The 24400-nt window shown below is 43.0% G+C and overlaps 1 protein-coding gene across 13 annotated transcripts in view; it reads right to left on the minus strand.

Moving 5' to 3' along the window:
* CLASP1 (cytoplasmic linker associated protein 1) overlaps positions 1-24400 on the minus strand; it is a 179079-nt gene that overhangs the window by 143009 nt on the left and 11670 nt on the right. For all 13 annotated transcript variants that reach the window (XM_027636825.1, XM_027636827.1, XM_027636824.1 and 10 more), the window contains exon 2: positions 18656-19130. In XM_027636825.1, coding sequence (XP_027492626.1) covers positions 18656-18850 — 195 coding nt within the window. In that variant the 5' untranslated portion in view covers positions 18851-19130. The remainder of the gene's footprint in view (positions 1-18655; positions 19131-24400) is intronic.

Raw genomic sequence — 24400 nt, forward strand, 5'->3', positions numbered from 1 at the left:
AATAGGTCTTTACAAACTTTTGGCTATTCAGAACAACTTTCTAATCACCCGTACTAACTTCACAAACCACACATGCCGGACCCTGCATGAAAGGGAAATAATGTTAGCATATTCAGCATACCCTGTCTTGGCTTCCTTCTCAGTGTGACTCAGTTGTGCTGCACTGCCACAGGAGACCAGCTACTAAAGCCCAAATAACACATAGACCAACCCTTTTCCAATTAAATCAAATGGATTTATGCCACACTAAGTGAGACAGACCTTGTAAAAAAGTCCCCAGGCCACTCAAATCAATATAAAATTCACTTTAGGCTTGTAGTATTTTACCTCATTAGGGACAAGTTCAAATTGCATGAAAGTGTGTCAAGAAGGAAATTTGCACAATTTCCCAAACCTTCAGATATGTGAAGTGTCTTCCCCCCATGTAGTTAAGATCCACCACTGAATCAAACCCCAGGGTGAGGTCTATGGTACAACGTATTCCTCAGCTGTTGGCTCTGGAGGGAGCAAGAAACAAGCTGATCATAAGTTAGACATCCTTCCCCAACTACAGAGGTCTTGACATCAGCCCTCATTTTCAAATCCCTACAATGAGCTTATACAGCCAGTATCCTCATCTTAATAAGCACAAATATTTTCCCAAAAGAACAAAAAAGTGACCTAGGAGAAGAGAAAGACATTATGTACTTGGACACTGCATACTGTCAGTCAGTGGCAGAGCTGCCAGCAGAACCTGAGTCCGTAACAGCCTGGTTCCTGCACGAAGAACCAGCCCTGCACCTCTGCTGACTCAAGCTGTGACTGATGTTCACAACTTGTGCTCCCACGCCTTGCAAACACTCACTGCTCCTCATACAAGAGAGGACATCAAATAGCCCAGGTTACCTGGAAATAGAAATTTTATTTGAAAACCTTCTCTCAGGAGATTTTTACTTCTACGGACAGCCTAAATACTATAAAGGTAGAGACCATCAAAACATATTAGTTCCCACAGGCTAGTCATACACGTTAACCTGTAGTACTCTTATCACATTATTGCAGTGCCTATTCATGCAAAACCACAGGGAAAAAATACAATCTAGGTTAGGGTTTCCTAAAAATTCATATGCAGCCTCTGAACTCTTCAACAGATTTTCTACCGAGCTTTCATCTGAACACACATGAACAAAATGTCCAACAAACTTCCAAGCGGGACACTCTGCACCACTACTGCAACTGTGTCCCCTCTTGCAGCCTTTAATGCAAAGCATAACCTCCTACAGGCATCTTTCTGCCTGCAAACACCACAAGCAGGACAGAAACAAGCCCAAAAAGTCTGCTGGTGTCTGCAAGGTATCTAAAGCGTCATCTCATGAGCCACCCAGCAAATACACTGGACTGCTGTTCTGACTACCTACACAGAAGAGCTTGGCTGTGGCACAAATCTGTGGTTTGTAAACCTGCATTTTGTCACTACCACCTCTCTTTTACCACTTCAGCAAGCAGTGGAGGGAGAAAGGTTTGTACAAGCTGAGTCAATAGCAGGCTCTTCACTCTTGACTATCGCTCTCCTCTTATTCACATGAAATAAAATCCACACAGCTCCTTCACAGGCCAGACTGGGAGCAGTAATGGTTGGCTGACAAGGATCTGCAAGAGAACCTTCCTTTTTTCAAATCTACAGTGTGCAATATGCCTGGGAAGGGGAGAATGGCAGGGCTCTGCCTCTAGTCATTTCCCAAGAGCCCAAAATACTGGAGGCACAACTGCAATTACCTGCTGCTAAGGCTGCCAGCTCAGCATCAACTAAGCCCTTCCCATGGCTCCGGAGTGAATTCACTATGGTGGTTTTAGGAACTGGGTAAACAGACCAGGCCCAGCAACTGGATCCTGTCAATACACTTCTCCCTCCTTTAAACAACCTCCTTGAGACCTGGGGGAAGAAGGCATCATTAATCTGGAACGAGAAGCATCTGGATGTGGCATTAGCTAGAGCAACCTGCATATACAAGCAAGAGAGAAGACACCTTTTCCCCTGGAGCTAATCTCTGCAAGGGCACCTGCTTTCCCAGCAAAACTTTACACCAGCAGAAACCCAGTACCCACTCAGTTGTTCACAGTTCAGCAACCTAGACAAATGGTCTCTAACTTGTAATTGTAATTTTCTGACACACACAAAATCCACCTGCAGTAGTTTAATCATGTTTTTATACTTAAAGGGCCAAGGCTAGCAAGCAACCCATCTAGTTTCTCTTCCACACAATGAGGAATCCTTCTCAACAGGAATTTGTGGAGCAGCCTCCATACTTTGGGGAGTGACTTACAGCTTCATAGAAACATAAGGCAGAAAATTATGAGCGTGAAAAATAACCAGGGATTTCCTCTCCACGATGGAGTCACCTTGCCTGCCAGCCTATTTCAGTCACACAGACAGAGGAGGGCTCCCTCCCACCATGTCTGGTTTTCCTAACACTGGTTCTGTACCTTTCCCTCCGAACAGAGGTGGCAACTCTGCACACCAGTCTCTTTCGATCAGTCACACCAGAGCAGCCCAAGGAAGCTCTAAACCAGCCTGGCAAGCAAAAGCTTCAGACTGCCAGAGAGCTGTGGAGGGCAGAGCACCAACGTGCCCCAGGTGCCAAGTCACCTAAAGCAACTGCTGGTGCAGCAAAGAAGGGAGGAGGAACACCTCCTCCACATGAAGCAGGAGAGAGAAAGAACCTTTACCGCTGTTTCAGCAAGTATGCTTATATCTTCAGGGCAGTTTCTTTTCCACTCAGAGGGCAGAAGGGAGGCAGGATGCACTGCAACTATTCTGCACCACTTTTAATCCAAGTCTCACAAGGTCCTATTTCTGTAGCTCCAGAAAGATGAAGTGGGAAAGAAAAATTAGAAAGGTAAGTCAGAAGAAGGAGAAGGAGTTAAGTCAGGAGAGAGGAATAGTCTTACCTCCTGTCTAGCCTTGGGTTGTTTGCTTTAAGTTGAAGAATTTTTTTTAATTGAACCACTAACACAGTTTGGAGAACATTGTATCTTTGAGCAAAAGTTACCAGCAGGAATCAGAACAGGCTCTTGCTTGTAAATGAAGGATATCAGGCAGCAACCTGGCTCCCCTGGGCTTGTGACACCTGCCTGCCACAGGGACACATGGCCACCAGGATCAACACAGCTGAAACAGGGACACAGCACAGAGGAGCTCAGCAGGGCCCACCCTGGGCACAGCCACGAGCCAAGAGCTGTCACCAAGGAAAGCTGTTCTCTCATTCCTCCTTTGGAAGCTCTGTTCAATGTGCTGTGACATGAGCTTCCAGACCAGCTCCACACACTAGTTCGGAGCTCAAAGCATACTAAAATTCACTAGCCCATTGCCAAATTTTCCCTGTAGTACTGCCTTGCTACTTTATCTGTGAACTAGGAACTAAATGCAATATCTGCCTAAATGCCTGGTGACATAGAACATCAATATTTAAACCAATCCAATGCGCCTGACAGAAAGTAACACATTTGTACCAAGTCAATTGTTCAGCCAGGTAAGAGCAGCAGGCTTCAGTGATGGATTTAGCCATTTTATTGGTCTGAAAAGTAATTCCAGATCCTTCTAGATGAAACACACTACAGAATTTAAAAATTTATATTAATCTCATCCTTTCAAAATCGTTTTATTTTCTTTTGATCCAGCATCAAAGACTTTCAGGATATGTGTATCATTAACTATGCCAATCAGAAGAGTAGTGAATATCCAAACCAACTATTTACATTAAATGTAGCAAAAAAACATGCATTAAAAATTTCTAAATCAGATCTTGCAAGATCAGGGGAGAAGCAGGGGGTTCCTCCTAACAAGCAGGACTCACACTAAGTTTTATACACAGATTAGTTCTAGTGAAAAATTTAGCCATCAGGCACCAAACAGCATTATCTGTACTGGAGTTTGTTAAATGCTTCAACTCAAATACTCTGGACAAATAGGGTCCCTATTGAAAGACTACACTACACAAGGCATGGGCCACCACCAGTCTGAGACCAATCAGGTCTAGAAAACTACATAAAGACTGACATGTGAGGCTCAGCTGCCCACAGTGCAGACAGATCACTTATTGCTCATTACCAACAAAAGAGGATCAGGAAATAGGAAATCTACAGCTCCCTGGAATGGAACATTTATCTCCCTGCGACTCTCCCTTTGCAGACTCCTGGTGCATGTGCAGAAACTTGCTTTCAGCAGCAACTTGAAGCTCACTGCATTAAGGAGAAAATTAGCTGTGCAAGTCAAATGAAGAGCGAATGCTTCTTTTCAAGTTTCCTTTTAATCTTTTGATGCTAGATAAAAGGAAAAAATAAGATCCCTCTCACAGGTATGCAACTGTTCCAAAAATGAGCACTAAACAGCAGAGATCCAAAACAAATATGAAAACAGTATCCATATGCAGCTTAAGCATGTCATCCACAAACACTGAACCTGCCAGCAAGAAAGAAAACATCTTGTGGCAAAGGACCCCTTCCAGCCTTACCTGGGTTCAATCCCCATCTCCCTTCCCTGCCAAGTCTCAAGCCTCAATGGAGCAGGAGGAACCTCAAGTTATGCAAGAATGTGGACACTACTACAGGTCCTGGACAACTTAAGTACCTGCTGATCAGCTTTTCCAAATGCCTCATTCTCAGCTCTTCTATTTGCTACAGAATGGTAACCCTTTCAAATACAGTGACACAACCTGGAGTGATCACTCAGCATCAACCCAAGCAAATAACCTTCTGCACAAGGACACCCCTTCATGACTAAAGCCTTAATTCCACATCACAATCCAGCCTGTAGTGTTGGTTAGTCAGCTGCTCTGCCCAGACACTGATACCTATAATGATTCTATTCAAGTCAAATGAGATAGCAGATTTCCTCTGAAAGAACCAAGAGCAGAATACAGGATGTCAAAACAAGCATTGTCTGGAAGCAGAGGGAACATCCTTCTCACACCACTGATCTAGGAAGGGCAGAGGAAACAGCAAGGACAAGAGAAGAGAAAAAATGACCAAAACCGGCATCATCTGTCTAGCATCAAGCTACATTATTTTAAAGAACACAGGCAGCAAAGACTATGATCTCTTTATCCTACATTATTTGCACCAATAACAGATTTTTAGAGGCAGAAGGGGCTCATTAGGTCAGTTAATCTGATATTCCATGTAGTACAGTTCATGAAATCCCAAGCAGTTCCTCCCGCACTGAAACCAATTATTTTCTATGAATAAAGTATTTCTTCTGCAAGAGCATTAGGGCTTAACCTGATTTAAGGTCTTCAAATCAAATAAAGCAAGAAAATCAGAACTAAGAATTCTGACCAACAATTTAGTTTTTGTTACAGATACAGATACTGCATACACCACAGTAAAATGCAGAAGCACTTTTATCATCTGCCAAAAAGGACATCCCATCTAATTCACATGCAATAGTCTTCAGCTTTCTGAAATGTACAGTGATCTACACACTTTCTAGTAAGGATATGTTTCTTTACAGAGCAAATGTAAGCCCACAGGTGACAGCCTCACTTCTTTCAAGCTATCTTTTATAGCTCCCTAAACAATAAACCAAGCTTCACGTGGCCAAGAGATCACAGGTTGGAAACTGGTGTGCTCCAGCCAAAGTGCAAACCAGCAGAGAGGGCTGGGGTTGTTCTCATATCCATTCCTGGGGCAGTACAAAAAAACAGTAACAGCCTCTAAGACTTTTTTTCCCTCTTTTCTACTGTGTAAAAGCTTTATACAAAACAGCATCTTTTGGAGATGCCACATTCACACAATATCAAAGTAACCAGCACAGAAACAAAAAATTCTCATATAAATTCACATATAATTGACTACAAAAAACTATCCATGTGCTTTTACTTTAAAATCACCAAAATTATTACAAGAAAATACAGATTCAAAAGCTTCAAATGGGGGGAGTGGAAAATCATAAATTTCAATCACACACTCTGACTTCTGTAACAAAAGACAAAACAAGATTAGTTATCCCCCGCTTACCCATTATTAAAGGTTAGCCTCAAAGGAATGTCTCCCAGAAAAAAATTTCCATAAGAAACAAAATTCAGATGTGAATTAATCCTTATTAACATGCACACAAGTAACACGGGCATGTTATTAAAAGCAGTTGAAGAGCTAAAACTAAAAATAAACTGACATATCTTCCCTGCATTAGCTGTGGTGTTCATCCAAAATTATGTCCCATCTCCGGAGAGCCCACACATGGCACATTGCAGCAGCTGGGGTCAAGCTGAGTTTCTCTGACTTCAATGGCAGCAGGATTTAGCTGTTAATTAAGTACCAGACCTCCCATTGTCCCAACCCTACCACACCTTTCCTGATTAAAAAAGGCAGGTTTTAGAGCATTTTTATTTTAGTTGTTGCTCAGCCAAGTTTGGCTGTAGAGCCATTTTCTAGCACACATTTGCTTATCGGAATTGCTGCTCTCATTTATCACAAGTGCCCTTCTGATCCCCGGAAAACAACCCCCAGCAACACATTTCATTTCCATCCTCCCAGTCTGAAGATGCCAAACACCTACAACTGCTGATAGTGTGAAGTAAACAGAAGGAAAATAAATAGGCTCAAGGCATCTCCTTGACGTCCCAGAAGTTTTTCCTGGCTCACCTCCCGCCCTGATGAACACCATCTAACAGTCCTGCCCTTGGCCTCTTTTCTTTGCCTGCACTTACCTCATCCTTATTTAAGAGGGCACACCAGAACCTGTCCTCCTGCCCTGTTCCTCTCAGATTGCCACCTGAGAGTCACCACTGGTTACTTTCCCACAGGGAAAGCAGAGTTTATCCCACCCTCATCCTTCCCCTAAGCTCCATCTTTTCCCAGATCAGCAGCTTCTTTCTCCTCCAAGCTCCTGGCTCATGCACACCTGCTCAGATTCCCCAGAGGGCTTTATCCAGGCCTTCTGAACTCCCAGCATCAACCTGCCTGCACAACAACCAGTTCTTTGAGACATGGCCACTTACACAGCTCCCCACGCTTTCTCACTCCATGTCTCACCCAACCCAAGCACAGCCTTTGCTCAGCAGTGTCCAAGGGCCGCAGCTGCACAAAATGAGCCCCTTTGGCTGGGAACAACATAAAAACAGCAGGACCACCCCAGCCACCCCTTTGTGCCTAGTCCAACAAAACTATATTCATGTTGGACCAGCAATCTTGGAATCATCATAAAACACACTCCTGCAAAACAATTGTGATAAATTTGGATTTTAGATAAAACACAGAAAACACATAGCCCAAGGAAGTGTGAAGTACCCACAAAGAGCATAAAAGTATGTATTCCAGCAATTCATTCTGGCTCTCCTGTCTAAATCAACTTTATTTTATTTCCCTCCCTTATGTTAGCTGAAAGAACTCCGGAGCCCATGAGATCCTCGTGACCTAAATGACTTCACTACTACGTCATGAGAAACCTGCTTTCCTTAGATGAAAAAGCCAGCAAGCCACCCTCACACCACCTTCCACCTGACTTAGCTTTGTAACAGAGCTACCACCCAGAAAAGTCACCAACTCTTGTTCTTAAGTGTTTGTCCAGCACACTCTGCTACAATTCTCACGCACTACTTCCTCCTGAAAATGGCCACCAGAAAACTCTCTGAAAGATGCCTGAGAGCTGACAATTACCATCAGCCCCAAATACCCCAGTGATAACACAAAAAAGGATAAACAACTGGGAAAAGACCATGTTAGTACCTCGTGCTCAGTTAATCTCTCCTTGACTGGGAACCTGAAAGATACTTTTCAAGTTTATTATTAAGTCTCTAAACTTGCAGTATTTAATTCAGACCTATTAATTCAGAAATCCAGCCTATCTCAACTGTCTTAAACATCTAAAAGTTCTCATGTGGTTCTCAGCAGTTCACCTTTCTGCTATTACATAGCCTTTCCCTTCCAGTTTTCCCAAATATTCCAGCTCTGACCCATTTATTATCACTACTGCCTTAGAGGGAATTGTCTTACCCTGATACCTTGCCTAGGATGATCCTTCTTTTCACACACCCATCCCTCTCCAGCAGTTCTGCACACTGAGGTTTCCTATCTCCACTTTCAAAGCACTGTCATTTGGCCTGAGATGTCAGTTCCTGCCTTCCCAACCACCTGTAACTGCCAATTCCCACCAAACCATCTCTAGTGCAACTTTTCAAAAAAGAACCACTGCACTTTTCTCCACACATGCCCTCCTGCTTGGGAAACCTCATTAACTGTAAGCAGGTTTACTAGAACAGGAAATTCCAGAAGGAAGCAGATGAAATTGCATGGAGAGAACGGGACCTGAGCAACACAAAGAAAGGAGCAGAGCTCTTTGAAGGCAACCAGAAAGCTCAGATCTTGATGGGGACTGGAGTCTTCCACAAGCAGACCTACTCACATAACTTATTCACATTCCAGCAACATTATACAGGTAGACCTGTAGGCCTCAAAGACCTAAAGGGGCGGAAGGTAGAAGAGGTGGACAGTAGACTACCATGAAAGCAGGCATGGAAGAAACACCTATGCAGGCATGGAAGAAAGCTCTAGCCAGATAGACAAAAGAAAACCAAATACTCCAGTCTGTTAGAGCACATACCAACAAACCTGCGTGCAGTTCCAGCTTTCCATACAGCACCCAATCACTGGAAGAGAAATTCCTTATGGAGGTCAAGCAGTTCAACCATGCACACAACAGCAGCACATCAGTGGCACCCTTCATGCCTTGGGATACAACACTGCAGTGCTCCTCTGAATGTCTCAGAGTTAACCAAGGTACACAATTATCTTCTCCACGGGCTTAATTTACAAAGCTAGAAGTTGATCTGTCCAAGGATCATTCTGTCCACAGCACTCAAAATGGGTAAGAACATGCACAAATGCATTTATTGGTTTAAGTAATTTGGTGCAACAGGACTTCATCATGAGCAAAGAATATTCCCTCCAAAACTCAGGCACACTTTTTTTATTCCTATGTGAAAGCTAGAGCTGTCTGTATTTATAAAGCTATTACAGAAACTGGGGCATTAACAGGTCTGGCTCCATCACACAACATTGGTGACGAGTGTACATCAGTAAAAGCCTGTAACTTTCAGCTTCACACGGCACTGTGTGAAGTGGTGACCCCTTTATTTAAGCTCCAAATAGTGAGACATGGAGTCCTCCTAAACTGTTAAAAGCAGATATTTGTTCCACATCACTGCACAAGCACTGATGCCTCCATTTGCAGTGGGATTTCCAATTAGACCCAACACGGCTATGTCACTTGATATTAGTCAAATGGAGAGTCATGCCAATACATGGCAAAATCACTTTTAATGGAACATAGTTCTAAGAGACACACAAAGAACTATGACAATTAGCAGAAAGAGCTGATTTCTAACATACAATTAACAGAAAATGCAGATATTACTCAAACAATAAAATTTCAAAATGCACTGAGCAGAAGCAACTGTAGATTTCCCATTTACTACTACCAGGTTCTCAACCACCAGCTGACTGGCACGTACATTCCTAGCCCTGGCAAGGTTGTACCACCACAGTTCACCTCACAACGCTTCCACAGCCCAGAGATCCTGCCAGCCTTTGCACTCCTGCGCATGTCCTGCCCATAGGAGCAGCCACAAGAAGTGTGTGCCCAGGCTGGATGGGGTTTTGAGCACCCTGGTCTAGTGGAAGGTGTCCCTGCCAATGGCGGGGGGGGGGGTTGGAACTAGATGATGTTTAACGTCCCTTCCAACCCAAGCCGTTTATGGGTCTATGGCAGAATGGGGCTCTACTATGTAATACTTCATGGTTTCTGCAAACTTCTCTCCACAAAGCTACTTTTGGAGATGAAAAAGCATTAATAGCCACAAAAATTTTCTTTCTCACACTTAATGCAAGATCCAATCCTACACATTCTTTTCTCTGGCTAAAATCCCAGCTACTCTATAAAAAATTATCTTGCTTTCCATGCTCTGATAACTGGGAGTCTTTGCTCTGATTCTTGAATACTCAAATGTTGCTTTGTTTTAAAGTTTCATGTTTGGCACAAAAGCAATACCAAATGAGGAACACAGCAGGTTTTGCCTAGTTTTAAAAAAAAAGAGATCTCATCTAGAAAGAAAGTAATGAATGATTTGTGGGAGGCAACACTCATTTGGACAAAATCAGAGACTACATGTCTCCACTGTGTTCCCACACCTTCCCTCTTGCATTTAATGATATGGCCACAGACCAGACAACACATGGTATACAAATACATGAGGTAGCTTCATACAAACTCACACACAGCACACTTCCAGCCACCAGAAATCTGGAGCTCTGAGCGAGTCAAGCACAAAGATAAAACTGTGTTAAGCCCTCAGATAAGTTGTCACTAGTACCTTGGGTGACTCCTCTCAAAGTCAACACATATATCTTTGAGACAAACTCAAACTGCTGTCATCACTGGCACCCCAAAAACATTTATATGGTAGTCAATTCATATAGGTACTTCTGACATTGGGACAGTTACCACTTATGTGCTAATCTATTTTGTTAGAAAACAAGTTTTAGGCCTTAACTGTTAACAATGATATGGTGGATGAAACTAGATGATGAGCCCAAAGGCCCCTGCAACCTGAGTTACCCTGTGATCCCATGAGTTGATCCTACTGCCACACAGGAAATGTTACCTTTCACTCCCAAAATGCAACTGCTGCAGAAGGAGGGCTGTCAGAATCAGGTATCTGAAAAAGTAACCCTGCACCAGACTGCCCAGTCTAGTGGGCTGTTCCTCCAAAAATACATGCACTTAATGCTAAGAACACACTGGAAGGCTAAAAAAAAAACCCATCAACCTATTATCAGGTATTTTTCAGTCTTATTTTTAAGGAAGAGATCATTTTACTGGTCATCTAACATTCATATATTCTTTCCTGTCCCATAACTTCTGAATTCTTTGGCCACTTTTAGCAAACTTCAACCTGACGTGGTAGGACAAACAAGAGATAACAAAGATGATACGCTCTTACAAACACAGTAACCAAAAGAGGTTCCATTAAAAGACTTCTGCATGATGAAAAACACCGCATTAGACACCAGTAAATCTACATAGAAACAGTCAAGGGAAATGAGGCTTCATAAAAATTCCCTGCTTACAAAATTACTTAATTACAACTAGACAAAATCAGAAGCAACTAGACCCCACTGACAGTGGGACTGCCAGTAGGCAATATTTTCATGGTGAGGTTCAAAAGGCGAGACAAGAATAGCTTTTAAGACAACTTAAAGGAATATCCCACAAAGAAGACATGGAAGAGTGTGCATACTTGTAGTGGAGAAGCTAACAGAATGGTGTTGGTGGGAGGACCCCAGGGGCTGATGAATATTTCTTTCAGCATCGAGAGGACAACAGAACTCCAGTGAACAATCTAGAGACTAGCAAAAAAAATCAAGGTACATTTAAATCCACCACTGGCACTAACCTTCTGTTCAAGTCATGACAGAGAAAGTGAGGACTGTCCTATGCTCACCCTGCTACCTACTAAACACAAAGGGACATGGATCACATATGCATGTAAGTGGCTGCTAATTCTAATCCAAAGGTAACAAGCACAGCATGAACAGTCTCTGTAAGTCACTCTGGGACTTCTGAGGACCAAAACCAGTACACTGTTCAAAATATTTGTGTTTATCCAAAGTGTTCAAGCAGTTTCAGGCATAGTATCATACCTGTTCTACCACACAGACTGGACTGAAATGAACCTTCCCTATCACTGTGTATAATCCCTATTACTCCATACTGTACATAAACTATTCAAAATCATCACAAGATCTATTCCAAAACCAAATGCCTTGTCCTTATTTATTCATCTCCAAGAGTTTTCGAACGGTCTTGCTGCAGGCAACTTTCACCCAACATGCAGACTAAATTTACTCACAGTCAGTTTATACCCTTCGTTCTTGTGCTAACCTTGCCCTTTAGATCTAATAGTTCTTTCTCCTCCCTGAGGTTCACCCCTCTGATGTATTTATAGACAGCAGTCATATTCCCTGTCAGCCTTCATACTGTAAAATAAACAAGCCAAACTTTTAGTCTCCTCTGGTTAGGGAGGCTCTCCAATCCCCTAAACACTCCACTAGCCCTTCCCTGCACCTGTTCCAGCTGGAATTCCTTCCTTGCAGACAGGCAACTAGAACTGTACAGCACATGCCACAGAGAGCCCAACAAGGCAGTGTACAATAGCATTAGTGCACCCTTATCCCCACGAAAATAAATCCCCAATAATCTGCCTTTTCCACCAATGCATCAGCTGTGACCCTCAGCCTGCAGTCAAGCAACGCACACCAAGGTTTCCCGAGAGCTGGGTGACTGTGTTAGACCTCTGAATAAATCCTGGTGACAAGCACTGAAGTGCTGCAACTGAAACACTACACCAGCATTAAAGGAATAGCTTTATCCTCTCAATTTAGTAACCACAATGGTTCAGTCTGTTGTGTGTTGACCAGTCCCAAATGAGAGCCTGTTTGGCCTTGCCAATGCTGAAGCAGCCACTCTACCAAACAGGCAAGAGAAAATAGATCTAACACAACAAAACAAAACAAAAAAAAGGCAGCAACAGACAACACTTGCTAGTCCCAGGGCTAAAATCCTACAGGAACTTAGTATGGTCAGAAAATGAAATCAGAGGCTCAAATCTCTACAAGCCAGAAGGATATGTAAGGGAAACTTTTACTTTATATCCCATTTTTCTACTCATCTCTCACCATCCACTAAAGGCCACCAAGGATACCAAGTCAGCCAGACCTTGAATGTGCCACAATTTTGTAAACAAACTTCTGTCCCCTTTATTTCAACACTGTGTCTCCACTCTTCACACTCTCTTGGGATCCTGTAGGTTCTCACTATTTATACTGGATTTGGTAATACCTTGGCAAACAACTCAAAGACACTGTTGTCTGGTACGCTAAGGCTCACAAGCTTTTTGTTTCATGCAACCAGCAGCACATCCACATTGTGCATAAAACAAACAGAAAGTATTACCACTCCACTACAGTTCTTTCCACTGCAGCCAGAAAAGGACAACCCTTCCTGCTACAATCAGTCGTTATTACCTTTCAAGTGTGAAGAAAAAGCCACAGGGAAATTCTAAATGCTGACTTGCTACAGCAGTTAATTTTTTCCCTGCCCTGAATACAAAGGATTGGAGCTGGTACTGCATTTGATCTATCCCAGCTGCTCCCATCTCCTATTCTGCACTGCACCCTCCGTGGCACTCCCCACACTACTGATACCATACAGGTAAGAGCTACACCATAATCCCATCAAATTACCATGCAGTGAGTGTTGAAAGGCAGGTCCAGCTTCTGGAGCCAGGGAAAAACCAAATGATCAGCTGGACTGGGAATTAACATCAATGCTTACAAGAAACTGGATATCTTAGAGCTAAAACTCTGCTCTTTCATAAGTTTAGGGCAGGAAAATCCAGTTATTAGGAGTATGCCAGCACAAAAGCCTAAAAATAAGGATTGGACACGCTCCATAAATGTAGTTCAAATCCAACGAGTCTTTAGTCCTTCCTAAGGTAACTCTTCTCCCCACAAGAGGAGACATCAAAAACAGTTTTTGCCAAGATACCTTTTGCAATATGGGCATATACAAGGAATAGCCTCTACTTACAAGTCCAGATCTCAAAGTCACTCTTCCTTCATAGTCCAGTTATCATATCAAAACTAATTTAATTCATTTTTATTTGCAATTTCAGCCTCTGGTAAAGAGGTTTTAAGGGATCAAAGTACTAAATGAATGTATACATTATTGATCTTCATGTACCCCCAGCATCACCAGCTAACAGCAGCTGCTGTAAAGGAAACCCTTTACAAGTTCCTTTTTCTTCCCCAGATGGTGACATCCTTTTCCCCCATGCATTAAATACTCAACAAAACACACTTACCAAATTATCATATCAACCCATAACCATGCATGATAATTATTTCTTAAATCAGGACTTCTTCCACTGAATTTCAACCAAAATAAACATGGTATAGAGAACAAATGTATGCTTACAGTGAACAACCATTCATCAGCTTAAGTAACTCTAATGGATGTCACTTCAAACTAAGCCTGCACCATCTGTTCTACCCCTCAATTAGCAAAGCAAAAAAAAATTATTCAATACACAGTTTAAGAAAGCCAGTTAATTTATGTATCTAAGTTTTATTTCTCTTCAGTTCAGCGAGGCATGCTCTTGTAATGCTTGATATTCAGAAACAGATCAGAATGGATGGCTGCTTTCTCTAACACTATTAGGAATTCTGTCAGGGGAAATAAAATTTCCCTGCAGTATTTCACCACACCAAAAAATTTCTCTGTAACATCTCACCATATATTTTATTTTTAAGAGCATAATGTCTCTGTAAGTAACATCAGCTAAACAAATCACATCTGAAGTCCTGCATACATGAACACAAAGCAAGCCCAAGGACACAGCCCAGCCTGACAGACTGGGTCTACCAGAACAGCAGGAGGCTGTGGATGTGGAAGTGTCCGCAGACATGGGGGTCTGTTAACCATGTCAGTCCCTAAGTCCCCACTGAGAGGCAAAACCCAGTCCTGCAGGCTGCTGGGCACAGAGCCTCACATAATTAGCTGCACTGGGTAAAAGGGATCATCCCATGCAAGGGTGAGATACCCTCCATGGAAAGCAAACCCTGTCCAGTGAGAGCAGTGCAGACTCGAAAAAATCACTCTCTCCCAAAGTGCATGGAAAAAAAAAAGTTTCATCCAATTCCTTACTGCAAACTTCCACCCAGTTTCACTTCAAACTGGCCTCTCCTACCACTCTGCAACACAAGAAAACATTGACTAGAATCTCTCTTTAATATGTTGGATCCTGACCTGCTTGAAGGCTGTCACCACCAAATCTCTAAGTCTACTTCACTCCTGGGCGTTTATGAAAAAGCAACTAGCAATAACAAGGGCTATTTCCCATGTAAACCTCAACTCCAACAGCCCAGGCCACACATCCCAGGGAAGAAAATGAGCAAGAGACCTCATCAACATTGCTAGATGGGGACAACAGTACAATACTGTTGTGGAGAAGCGGGTCACTGCCAAACACCCTCAGTTCACCTCTAGGAATATCAGGTTGGTAGAAAATCACTTTAAGATCCTGGACATATTACTTTACCCTACACCTCGAGAGGAAACATCAATGGCACATCCTAGTCTGGGTACAGAGAAAGGCACATCAGCCAGAGATGAGCCAGGAGATCCTGCACACTTAACAGCAACATTACTAAATAGTGCCACAAGCAGCTCAGAGAGAGATTGCTCACCAAGGGATTACCGACATTTCAGCCCTCTCCCTTGCTGCAGGGTTGTGAAGCTGGGAGGACATGCTGAAGTCCCTGACACTGCTGTGCTGTTTTGCTTCATGTCTCAAGACAGACAGCTGTGGAGGCCTTAGTTATTGTTCAGAGACTCAAAGCTCAGCAAAATAACTCCCTTTTATGCTTAGCAGGGGAAGAAATGGAGTCAAGCAGAACTACCATCCTGAAACAGCACAGAGCAAGCAAACAAAACACATGAAGAAACAGAACAGAGGCAGGATTCCTCTTTGGTCTGCAGCATCCTAAAATACCTTCCCAGCCCAACCTGGTTGGTGTAACACATGACTCCTACTGCCCATACAAACACAGGTTGTCTGCTCCAAGTAACTGTGCTTCAAAGAGGAGTAAGAGCTCTCAAAGTGAATTCATCTCTCACTCTGTTCAGTTCTTCTGTCTTCCACACACCTATAAATACTGCTGGGAAAACATAGGCAGTGCCTCTTGGGTGCAGTTCAAGAGCGCTCCTGGCAAGCACAAACACTCAAATGGCTTTGCATTGGACCTCAGCGCCTTGCTTCATACAACCATCCTTAGGTTTCCTTGACTTGAAAAGCACCTTGAACTACCAAGCGCCTTCTGCACCTAAGGCAGCTGCCTGTTAGGAAGCAGGAATCAGTGATCAGGTCACAAGACCATTTATTACAAGAGTTTCAGAGGGCTGAGTGCTATCAGAAGCGTGTTAGGTCTCGCTACGTTTCACACATGATGTTTTTACAGACTTGGACAGCAACATGGAAAGAGAAGCATCTCTGCCCTCCATCACTCTTTTTTGCTGCATCACTTGAAAAAGAAGATTACATTGTCTCCACTCAGGGTGCTGAGGTCAAGGACTTCACAAAATATTGTCATGTCAAAACAGAAAAAACACACAGAAAAACACCAAAGCCTAAAAACACCAAAGATGGCCATGACTTACACAGCTCAGAATTGCATGCCAATGAAACAGCTTGAGCCCTTCCTGTCAAGGTGTAATAATTTCATCATCAGCTCAAGCTCCTTCTAATTCAAACTGAACTGGTTTACCTTAGAGATATCACTTCTCTTTGGTTCACTGATGATTCCTTGGTGATATCATGTAAGCACAAGTGTATAGTTAGATGAGTCCCAGACAAGCAGGGGCCACGAATCAACTGGATGCTGTCCCAAGACAATGGGTCTGTTACACAAACTCGGTCTAATTCTGAGACCACATGCTTTATCACTGAACTGTAAGGAAATTTCAAATCCTGAAGATGACCTCTATCTTTGTTTTCAGCTGATACTTTTTCAAACTAAGGGACTGAGGTGAGAAGAGAAACACACTACAAAGGTAATGTCTTTTTCAGCTGGGACCAAACAACTGCAGTTTATCTCTCCAGATGGCTGTTCTAGGGCAGTGATGCTTGGGCTTTCAAGGTGGACACACTAATCCATGAACTGGATCAGATGACACCAGCCCCCCTGTGCTCCCTTCACACCAGACAGAGCTGAGCATCTGAACCCCCACCCCACAAGCATTCAAGAAAGGGGACAAAAATGCAGATGCAGGCACTAAAACCAAAGGGAAGAATTGGCACATGATGGTGCACTAAGGCCTGGCTGGATCCCGAAGCACATCTCACCACACCACTAACCTCCAGATAGCCAGCTTGCCCCACGCAAGGGCTTCACATCCCCTATTACACTCCTTTACTGAGAAAACACTCTCCAGATATCCGAGACATGTCTCTGTTATGCTTACTAGAACTTATTAATCACAGCAAATGCTATCTATAGAACACATACATTAATGAACAGCCAGCTCAGCAGCATGAGTTCTGGAACAGAGTCACTGCAGTACAAAAGTGCCACCAGTTTGTTACTGGAAAATGAATACCTCAGTGATCACTGTAAGCGTGCAGTTCAACAGACAAAAGACTGGGAAGGGGAGCAAGTTATCTGAAAAGAAATTCTGCAAACTAAGAGTGACTCTGGAATTGCAAAGCACTGCATAGCTCTGTGATCCGTATCAGTTAGTAAAAATCCATGCAAAAAGCACATTTTGTAACAATTTCAATTTTACTCTGATAGGGTTACCCTTCCACTGAGAATCATGGAAGTCTGTAAGAGAAAGCCAGTGAGCAAGAAAAAGGGGAATAAGAATATGCAATTTCAGAAAATTCTATGTACACTGTTCACAACAGCAAACTAAAAAGTTCTTCATGTGCTCCAGCAGAATGGATCCTCTACTGAGACCATACTGATTTTGGCGGTTGTCTTTTTAGTGTTTGAGGGTTTTTTCCCCCAATATGTCAAACAGCTTCTACTATAGCTGCTTGTTGACAAAAATGTAGAGAAAAAAATGCAGCTGTGCAGAACACATTAACCAACACTCTGCCAACTCACACCACTTCTCAATCAAAATTTCTGTTAAAAATAACTTAAATTAATTTGAAGATGTTGAGCTCCAGAGCACTTGCAACCTACACAGCCACTCCCTCCTTCACTTCTCCAGGAGTTCACAAACTTCAGTACAACCTTCGGTTAAGTATCTTCAGGCTCAGCTCTGTAGGAACTTTCACTCTCAGATTTTCCTGGACTTAAGAGACAGGAACAAAGTCTCCTATTACATCCCATACAATATCTTAAGTACCCCTATTAGACTTGTCCAAGTGCCTCAAGAACAGACCAGGACAGGAGTTCTCTAAGCCACAGAGGAGAAGCTCTCCCCACTCCCATAGCACTGGCTGTGGTAGGACTTCCTCACTAAGACCTGCAGGGAGATGAAGCAACATAACAGGGATAACAAGGCAGTGGAGTTCCATGTCCTACCAAGTCATTTCTACACTATCACACTCAGTAGAAGATACATACACACACATCACCTTCCTTGAGCTAAGTACAATTGATCCAGTGTGTCTAAGTTGCCCAGAGAAAATAGGGAAAAAAGTCTGGCAAGATTTAATGACAATGAAAAATACTGCTGTTTATATATGTTTTCTGTAGTTTTATAAACTCTGTTAATATCCCAGGAAATCAACGCTGCTAACTACTGGGATGATCTAAGCGTGCCACCACGTAACAAGGTACACAAAGAAACCAGGATATCACAAACTATGAACACCAAATAGAAATCCACTTGTGTTTAATACACCATTTACTGAATTCTTACTGCCTTGAGTCCTCAATGTCACAGCACCTACCAGCTACCAAGATGTGGAACAGCAATGGTGGATTCAGCATAATTACCAGCTTACAGAATAGTACAACAGCATGTCTACTATACAACTTTCACTTACAGCAAGTAACACTTAACATCAAAACTTCTGACAATAATCACATTCCACCTGACAATTCTTACCTTATAATTGCTGGAATTTACCCAAGAAGTGGCCAGTCCATCAACCATTTTATCCAGCATAGTCTGATCGTGTTCAAGGTCAGCTGACTTCTGTTTATCTGAGAAGTAATCGATCAATTCCTGGCCAACCTGAAGTCTCTTTCCAACATCCTTCTGCAGCACCTGCGCCAAGCAGTACTCCATACTGGGCTCCATAGTGTCTCAGAAATACAGCACCAGCGAGAAAGCCAGAGGGCAGCAGGCCCAAAAAATCCCTCTATAAAAGTACGCAGGAGGTCGCCTCTTTCTTCGATGAAGGTTACTGAGGGTCTGGGTTTCAAAGATGCAATTCTGAGAATGGCAACAATGCACCATGTGTGTGTGGACAGCAGCTGGCAGGATATTAAAAGTCCAATTTAAATAACTAGTAATAGATGAAGCAACGAGCAGTGCTGTACTGTTGAGTCTGCAATAAATCCCAATTCAGCAGTCCATTCTGAAAGAAATGAAAAAGAACAGTATTATAGGTTAAATTAAAACTGGAGGGGAAAAAAAAAAAAAGACAAGACTGAAAGCATGTCACAAAATAGGTTATTCATATACAGCTGCCAAGCTGTGGTAAGTCAGATATGAGCAGCATTGTTCTATTTTAAGGAATCAAACAAGGTAGGTCAGGACAAAAACCTTTGGTTATTCTTTACAACAGCAGTTACCCATCAGTCCCCTAGAAGTTTTAGTGAGAGACAGTAAATTTGTGGCTTGAGTAGTAGCTGATTAGTAATCAATACTATTGCAACTGCCACTATCACCATCTACCCACAAAGGTGGGGACAAAATTCTTAAAGCAGATCACCACGAAAACCCATCTACTTTAATGAGTGGTCTGGATCCTGTTTTGACTGTTGGCCTTCAGCAATCCATGTAATCAGCTGGTCAGCAAGACACAGAACTAACACTGGGCTCCAGGAATGTAAAACAATCAGTCTTAAAAAACTAGGTGCTCAAGCTGTTTCCAGGCTGAATTCTGTTAGATCCCAACTACAGGTGTACAGGAAACAGCACTAGCACAGTCTAAATGCAGTTCAACCAACAGTGCCTGTGGTGTCCTGAGAACCAAGGCCACACACAAGGATGGCCAGGCCAAACTTGGCTGCCACTCATTCATTCTGAGGTAAACTTTTGGCTTACGCCTAAAAAAATTACTGTAAGTTTAGGGTTTGATTATGTTCCTCAACTCTAGAAACTCTCCTGTCCAAGGACTTCATTAGGGAGGAACCCAGTTGCAGCCCTTTTATTGTCCCTCCATCTGCAGCCAAATGAACCCCTCCAGGCAGCCAGGGAACAGACCCTCCCACAGACCACGGCTCTTGGCATCACCATACTGCTTCCTGAAGCACTCCCTCATCACAGGTTAGCTCCTTCAGGAGGGGCTGATAAAACCCCAGGGTGTCTTTTTGTTTCCTGGCTAATAATACCCAAAGCTAGAAATCTGCCCTACTTTTTCCGCCAGCATGAGGAAAGCAGGTCACGCTCAGAGCAAGGGAAGAGGCTGTGCAGCAGACACCTGGTTCAATAAACAACTGGAAGGAAGCTGGAGGCACAAGTTCACTAATTGGAAGCACCGGGGCAGCAAATCTAAATACCTTCTGTTTGAGCAAATAAGGCCTTCACAAAAGTCTTAATAAAAACAAAGTAGACCCGACAGCAGATGAGATGCACACAAGAATCCCAGCCTGGAAACGAAAGCGTCCTTCACACAGAGTATTCCAGTTCATTATCTCACCTCCATCCTCCTTGGTCAGACTTACATACTGCCACATCTTACCACCACCAAGCACACCATCTAGATTCAGCACTGAGGTCTTAAGCTTCCCTAACCCTAAAAGCGCAACCACACATGTCCCAGCTGCCCACACTGGCTATGTAGGAGTCACTGGAGAGCAGGTCCCTCCATTCCAGGCAGCCAATTCAAATACCCCGCTGGCTGATGGTGACCAAAACTGGTTCTGTACATCCAGGGATTCACCTGAGCCAACTGCCTGGAAAATCCTACCCTCAGCCAGAAGGGATTGCCTGTGTGTGTAAACTGAACTCTCTCGTCACCAGAAAACCTCACCCCCCAGAGCAGCAAGGAAGCATCAGCTGCAACTGCACACACAGCACCTTGAGCTTTGGGTTAGTGCTGTGATAGTTTATCTGTGACCACTACCCCAGCCTGAACCGTTTCAAGGACATACAAAACTGTCACCATTTTGTTTCAAGTCACTTCAAGAGTGATTTGACTTCAAACTCTAAAATTGACAACATCTCACCCCCACCAATACTCTTAGAGCCATGCCTTTTTTCTTTCTAAGAGAAACATTGGTTCCAAACCAGAGGAAAGCATTGCCTTTTTTATTGCTGATGCCACAGTTTCTGACTTGGTCAATTTAGCATCAACTCTGAAAGAAGTGCTCTGAGCTTTCCCATCCTCAACCAAAATGGTTCATGACACAGCTCTGACTACCCATGGCAGCACAGGTACAAAAAGAGGGCCACTTCAACCAACTGCAGAAGTGCAGCAGACATTTCTGTCCAAGTCTCCCTGTCTGCAGCTCTGAATACTGGCCCCTGCCCTCAAGCACAGGCTGGTCTTGCTCCTTGCTGCAGGCACTCTAGTTATGTGAGGCAGTATTACTCACAGCAGTGTCAGAGTGCCCAACCAAAGGGTTTCCACACAGTAGGGCAGCATTTTACCAGACTCCTCACTAGCATAGAACTAGGGGAGAAGTGATAGGGAAGTGGTGTTTAGCTGCTAACACCTTCTAGCTCAAGCCTTTCAAGTTAGCTGTGCAGTTTGCTTCTGGACTCCAGAAACTGCACACATGTTCAAAAGCGGACTCTTCTGTTAAACTGGATAGGACATGGTGAAGAAAGGCTAATTGCTTTGAAAATGTAAATGTAGAACTTGCTTAAACTCGAAAATTCAGATTACAGAAGGGTGTGAATGAGTGTTAGTTACCACAGAATAGCCATTTTTTATTAACATCACACATAAACAAGTCTTGACACACCCAAGAAACCATTAGCAGGCCATACTGCCATGAGAAAGGAACACTGAAAGTTACAGGTCTTTCTTCTATGTGGTTTTCATTTGAGAGTTGTAAGCCTCTGCCTACAAGCACAGAAACAACCTTTTAAGCAAACTAATGTAAACAAATTTCTCTTCAAGTTTTGGATTTTATGTCACAACCTTGAGCACTGTAGTCTAAAGAAGATCCACTATACATTATGGCACCACTATTAAACGCACACATGGGAAAAGAGCCAGAAACATCTTTGAATCCCAGGGAAAACAGTAATGGTAAGCCAAAAGGAAAGGCTGAAGCTAGCGTGCATCTACCAGGCAACAGGTTTTTAAATGGCAATTTTTTACCTAAAAAGGAAAAAAAAAAAAAAAAGCTTTTCTACACATGTTAGGAAGTCTGTTGACTCCCCCTCTTCCTCACAGAAGGAAGTGGAAAAAATACCACCTGAGAAAAACAAGGGCCAAACTGACAAAAAAATTAACCTCCCAGGCAAGGAAGCATATGGCTGCTACATCCCATCAAGTTTGAAACCAACTGGGCAAATGCTTCCCACACAACAAGCTTTGAAAAAACACAAAGCCACAACCTGAGCCCCAATGGTCCATTTCTGTTCCTGCACTTTTCAGATAAGCAATGTTACAAGATACAAACTTCCCACTGAAGAACAGTCATGCAGAACTCAAAATTAATAACTCAGTGGCACAGGTCCTGTGTTTGGAGCTCCTCCAAGTTTTGAGAAGGGTTGCAAATATAAGCTCCAGAGCAAGAGTTTTTTCCAATCCCCCTCCTAGACTTGCAGTTTACACTTGAAAGAACAGGCAAGGCTACATCTAACAATGCCCATACGTAGACAAAATAAGAGAAAAAAACCTGTTCTCCCATCCCAACTCTGTCACTGCAAAAGAAGTTCCCTGATTCACTAATAAGACATCAAAATTATGTGCTTAGTCAAAGCCTCTGGCAGTAATGAACTTTCCATCAAGAGCTATCCAGTAGAAAGCCACTATAGAGAAGTTTAATACCACATTGGAGCTCAAAATGATGTATTTAAAGGAGAAAGCTGGTAAAGACTGAACAGCCCAAAGTTACTCAGCTTAGATACTACCTTCATAACAACATAAAAGCTGGTAGAATTCACAGCAAAGAAACTGGCTCAACACTAATAATAAGTCGATTCAAATAGTAATGAGGAAATACTTGTTACCTAAGATGCTGTGGCAACATTAAACTGGATACATAAGCCAATGAACATTTTTCAGCACCTAGGAGAAACCCCCCTTAGCCCAGACTAAGTGAAAGTGCATTATTTGCAATTCTCAAGGAAGACTTTATCTCAGGGTAACTTCACAGGAAATTTTAAATCTTCTTCCTCTTGCAATAAGGAAGAAAACCTGAAGCACGTAAAAAATGCAATTCTACTCTCCTGGGGGGTTGCCTGTACTGGGGAGCTCTTCCAATACAGCTGTTTGACTTTAAAATGATAGCCCACTCTCTTCTGCTCTAGTCATCAGGTTATCATCTCTGTCATGTTTTGCTGTCAACTTCATGTGTCAAAAAGTCGGTGCAGTCCATAACCTCCCCAGACAACTGCTCTAACGTGACTGCTCCAGACACAAGCCTGCAGAGACAAGCCTCTTGCTGCCACTCACTGAAGACAAGAACCAGTGCCACACAATAACCAGCCCTTTCTAGTCATCTTCCTGAAGGGATCTCTCTTCCAGCCAGTAAGCTTAATTTGTAAACAACTTCTAAACGTGACCACACTTCTTTGGTGTCTTTTTTTGTGTGTGTACGTGGTTAGCTGTGGCCCAGCAGCTTTTGAAATAACACAGCAACACAATTGTACCAACAAGCCTTCTTTTTCACAGGTCTCAGGACCTAATTGCATAGTCACTTCACTTTAAAATTAGTTCAAGGTATATTAGACAGATATTTCCTTGAACCTTGACTTCCCACAACAAAGAACTCCTCTTCTCCTCCAAGAGATCTCCACCCTAGCCAACTGCAGCAGGTTTTTTTCAAGTATAAAAACTACCAGGCATCAAAGCTGCAGTAGCTCACCACTACTGACAGGTGGGCAGTATAAATACATAACTAATGTGTTTGCCACCCAAGCCCCCTTGGGCAAGAAGTTCAGAGGTATCAGAACAGCACCTGGAAATCATATGCTGCAAAGACTAAGAGGAAATCTCATGCTGCAAAGACTAAGAGGAAATCTCATCAGCAAGGAAGTGTCAAACTGCAGCTCTGCAGGAAGGATGGAAGCTCTCAGCCCTCTCTATACTCCTCTATTTTTGCTTCAACCGGCACAGCTATCCCCTGCCCAGAGGGGATTTGGTGTCAGGGATTTACAAAGTATGACAATCACCAAGTACTCAATCAAACCTACTCTCCCCTCAGTGTGCAAGTAGCAGTGAACAAAGCAGCTGTATTGACAATTTCCAAGCTCAAAGTATTCTTACTTGTTCAAACCCTCTGAGAGAACCAAGTGACAAGTACCACATCAAGTGTCCTACTTGAAGAAGAGAGCAACCATCTGGAGGAAGGGAGTTTGCAGGAAACACCCACCGACCAACTGACAGCTGGGCCCTCCCCATTGTTCACCTGTCCCCATAAATAGGTAATAATGTTTCTTTAGTACTAGGGAATATTGCACAACCACTGTGATTGTTTTAAATCAGTAATCAGTGTTGCCTTG

This window comes from Corapipo altera, unplaced genomic scaffold (genome assembly GCF_003945725.1).
Source record: "Corapipo altera isolate COAL_440 unplaced genomic scaffold, ASM394572v1 45, whole genome shotgun sequence".
Classification (NCBI taxonomy): Eukaryota; Metazoa; Chordata; class Aves; order Passeriformes; family Pipridae; genus Corapipo; species Corapipo altera.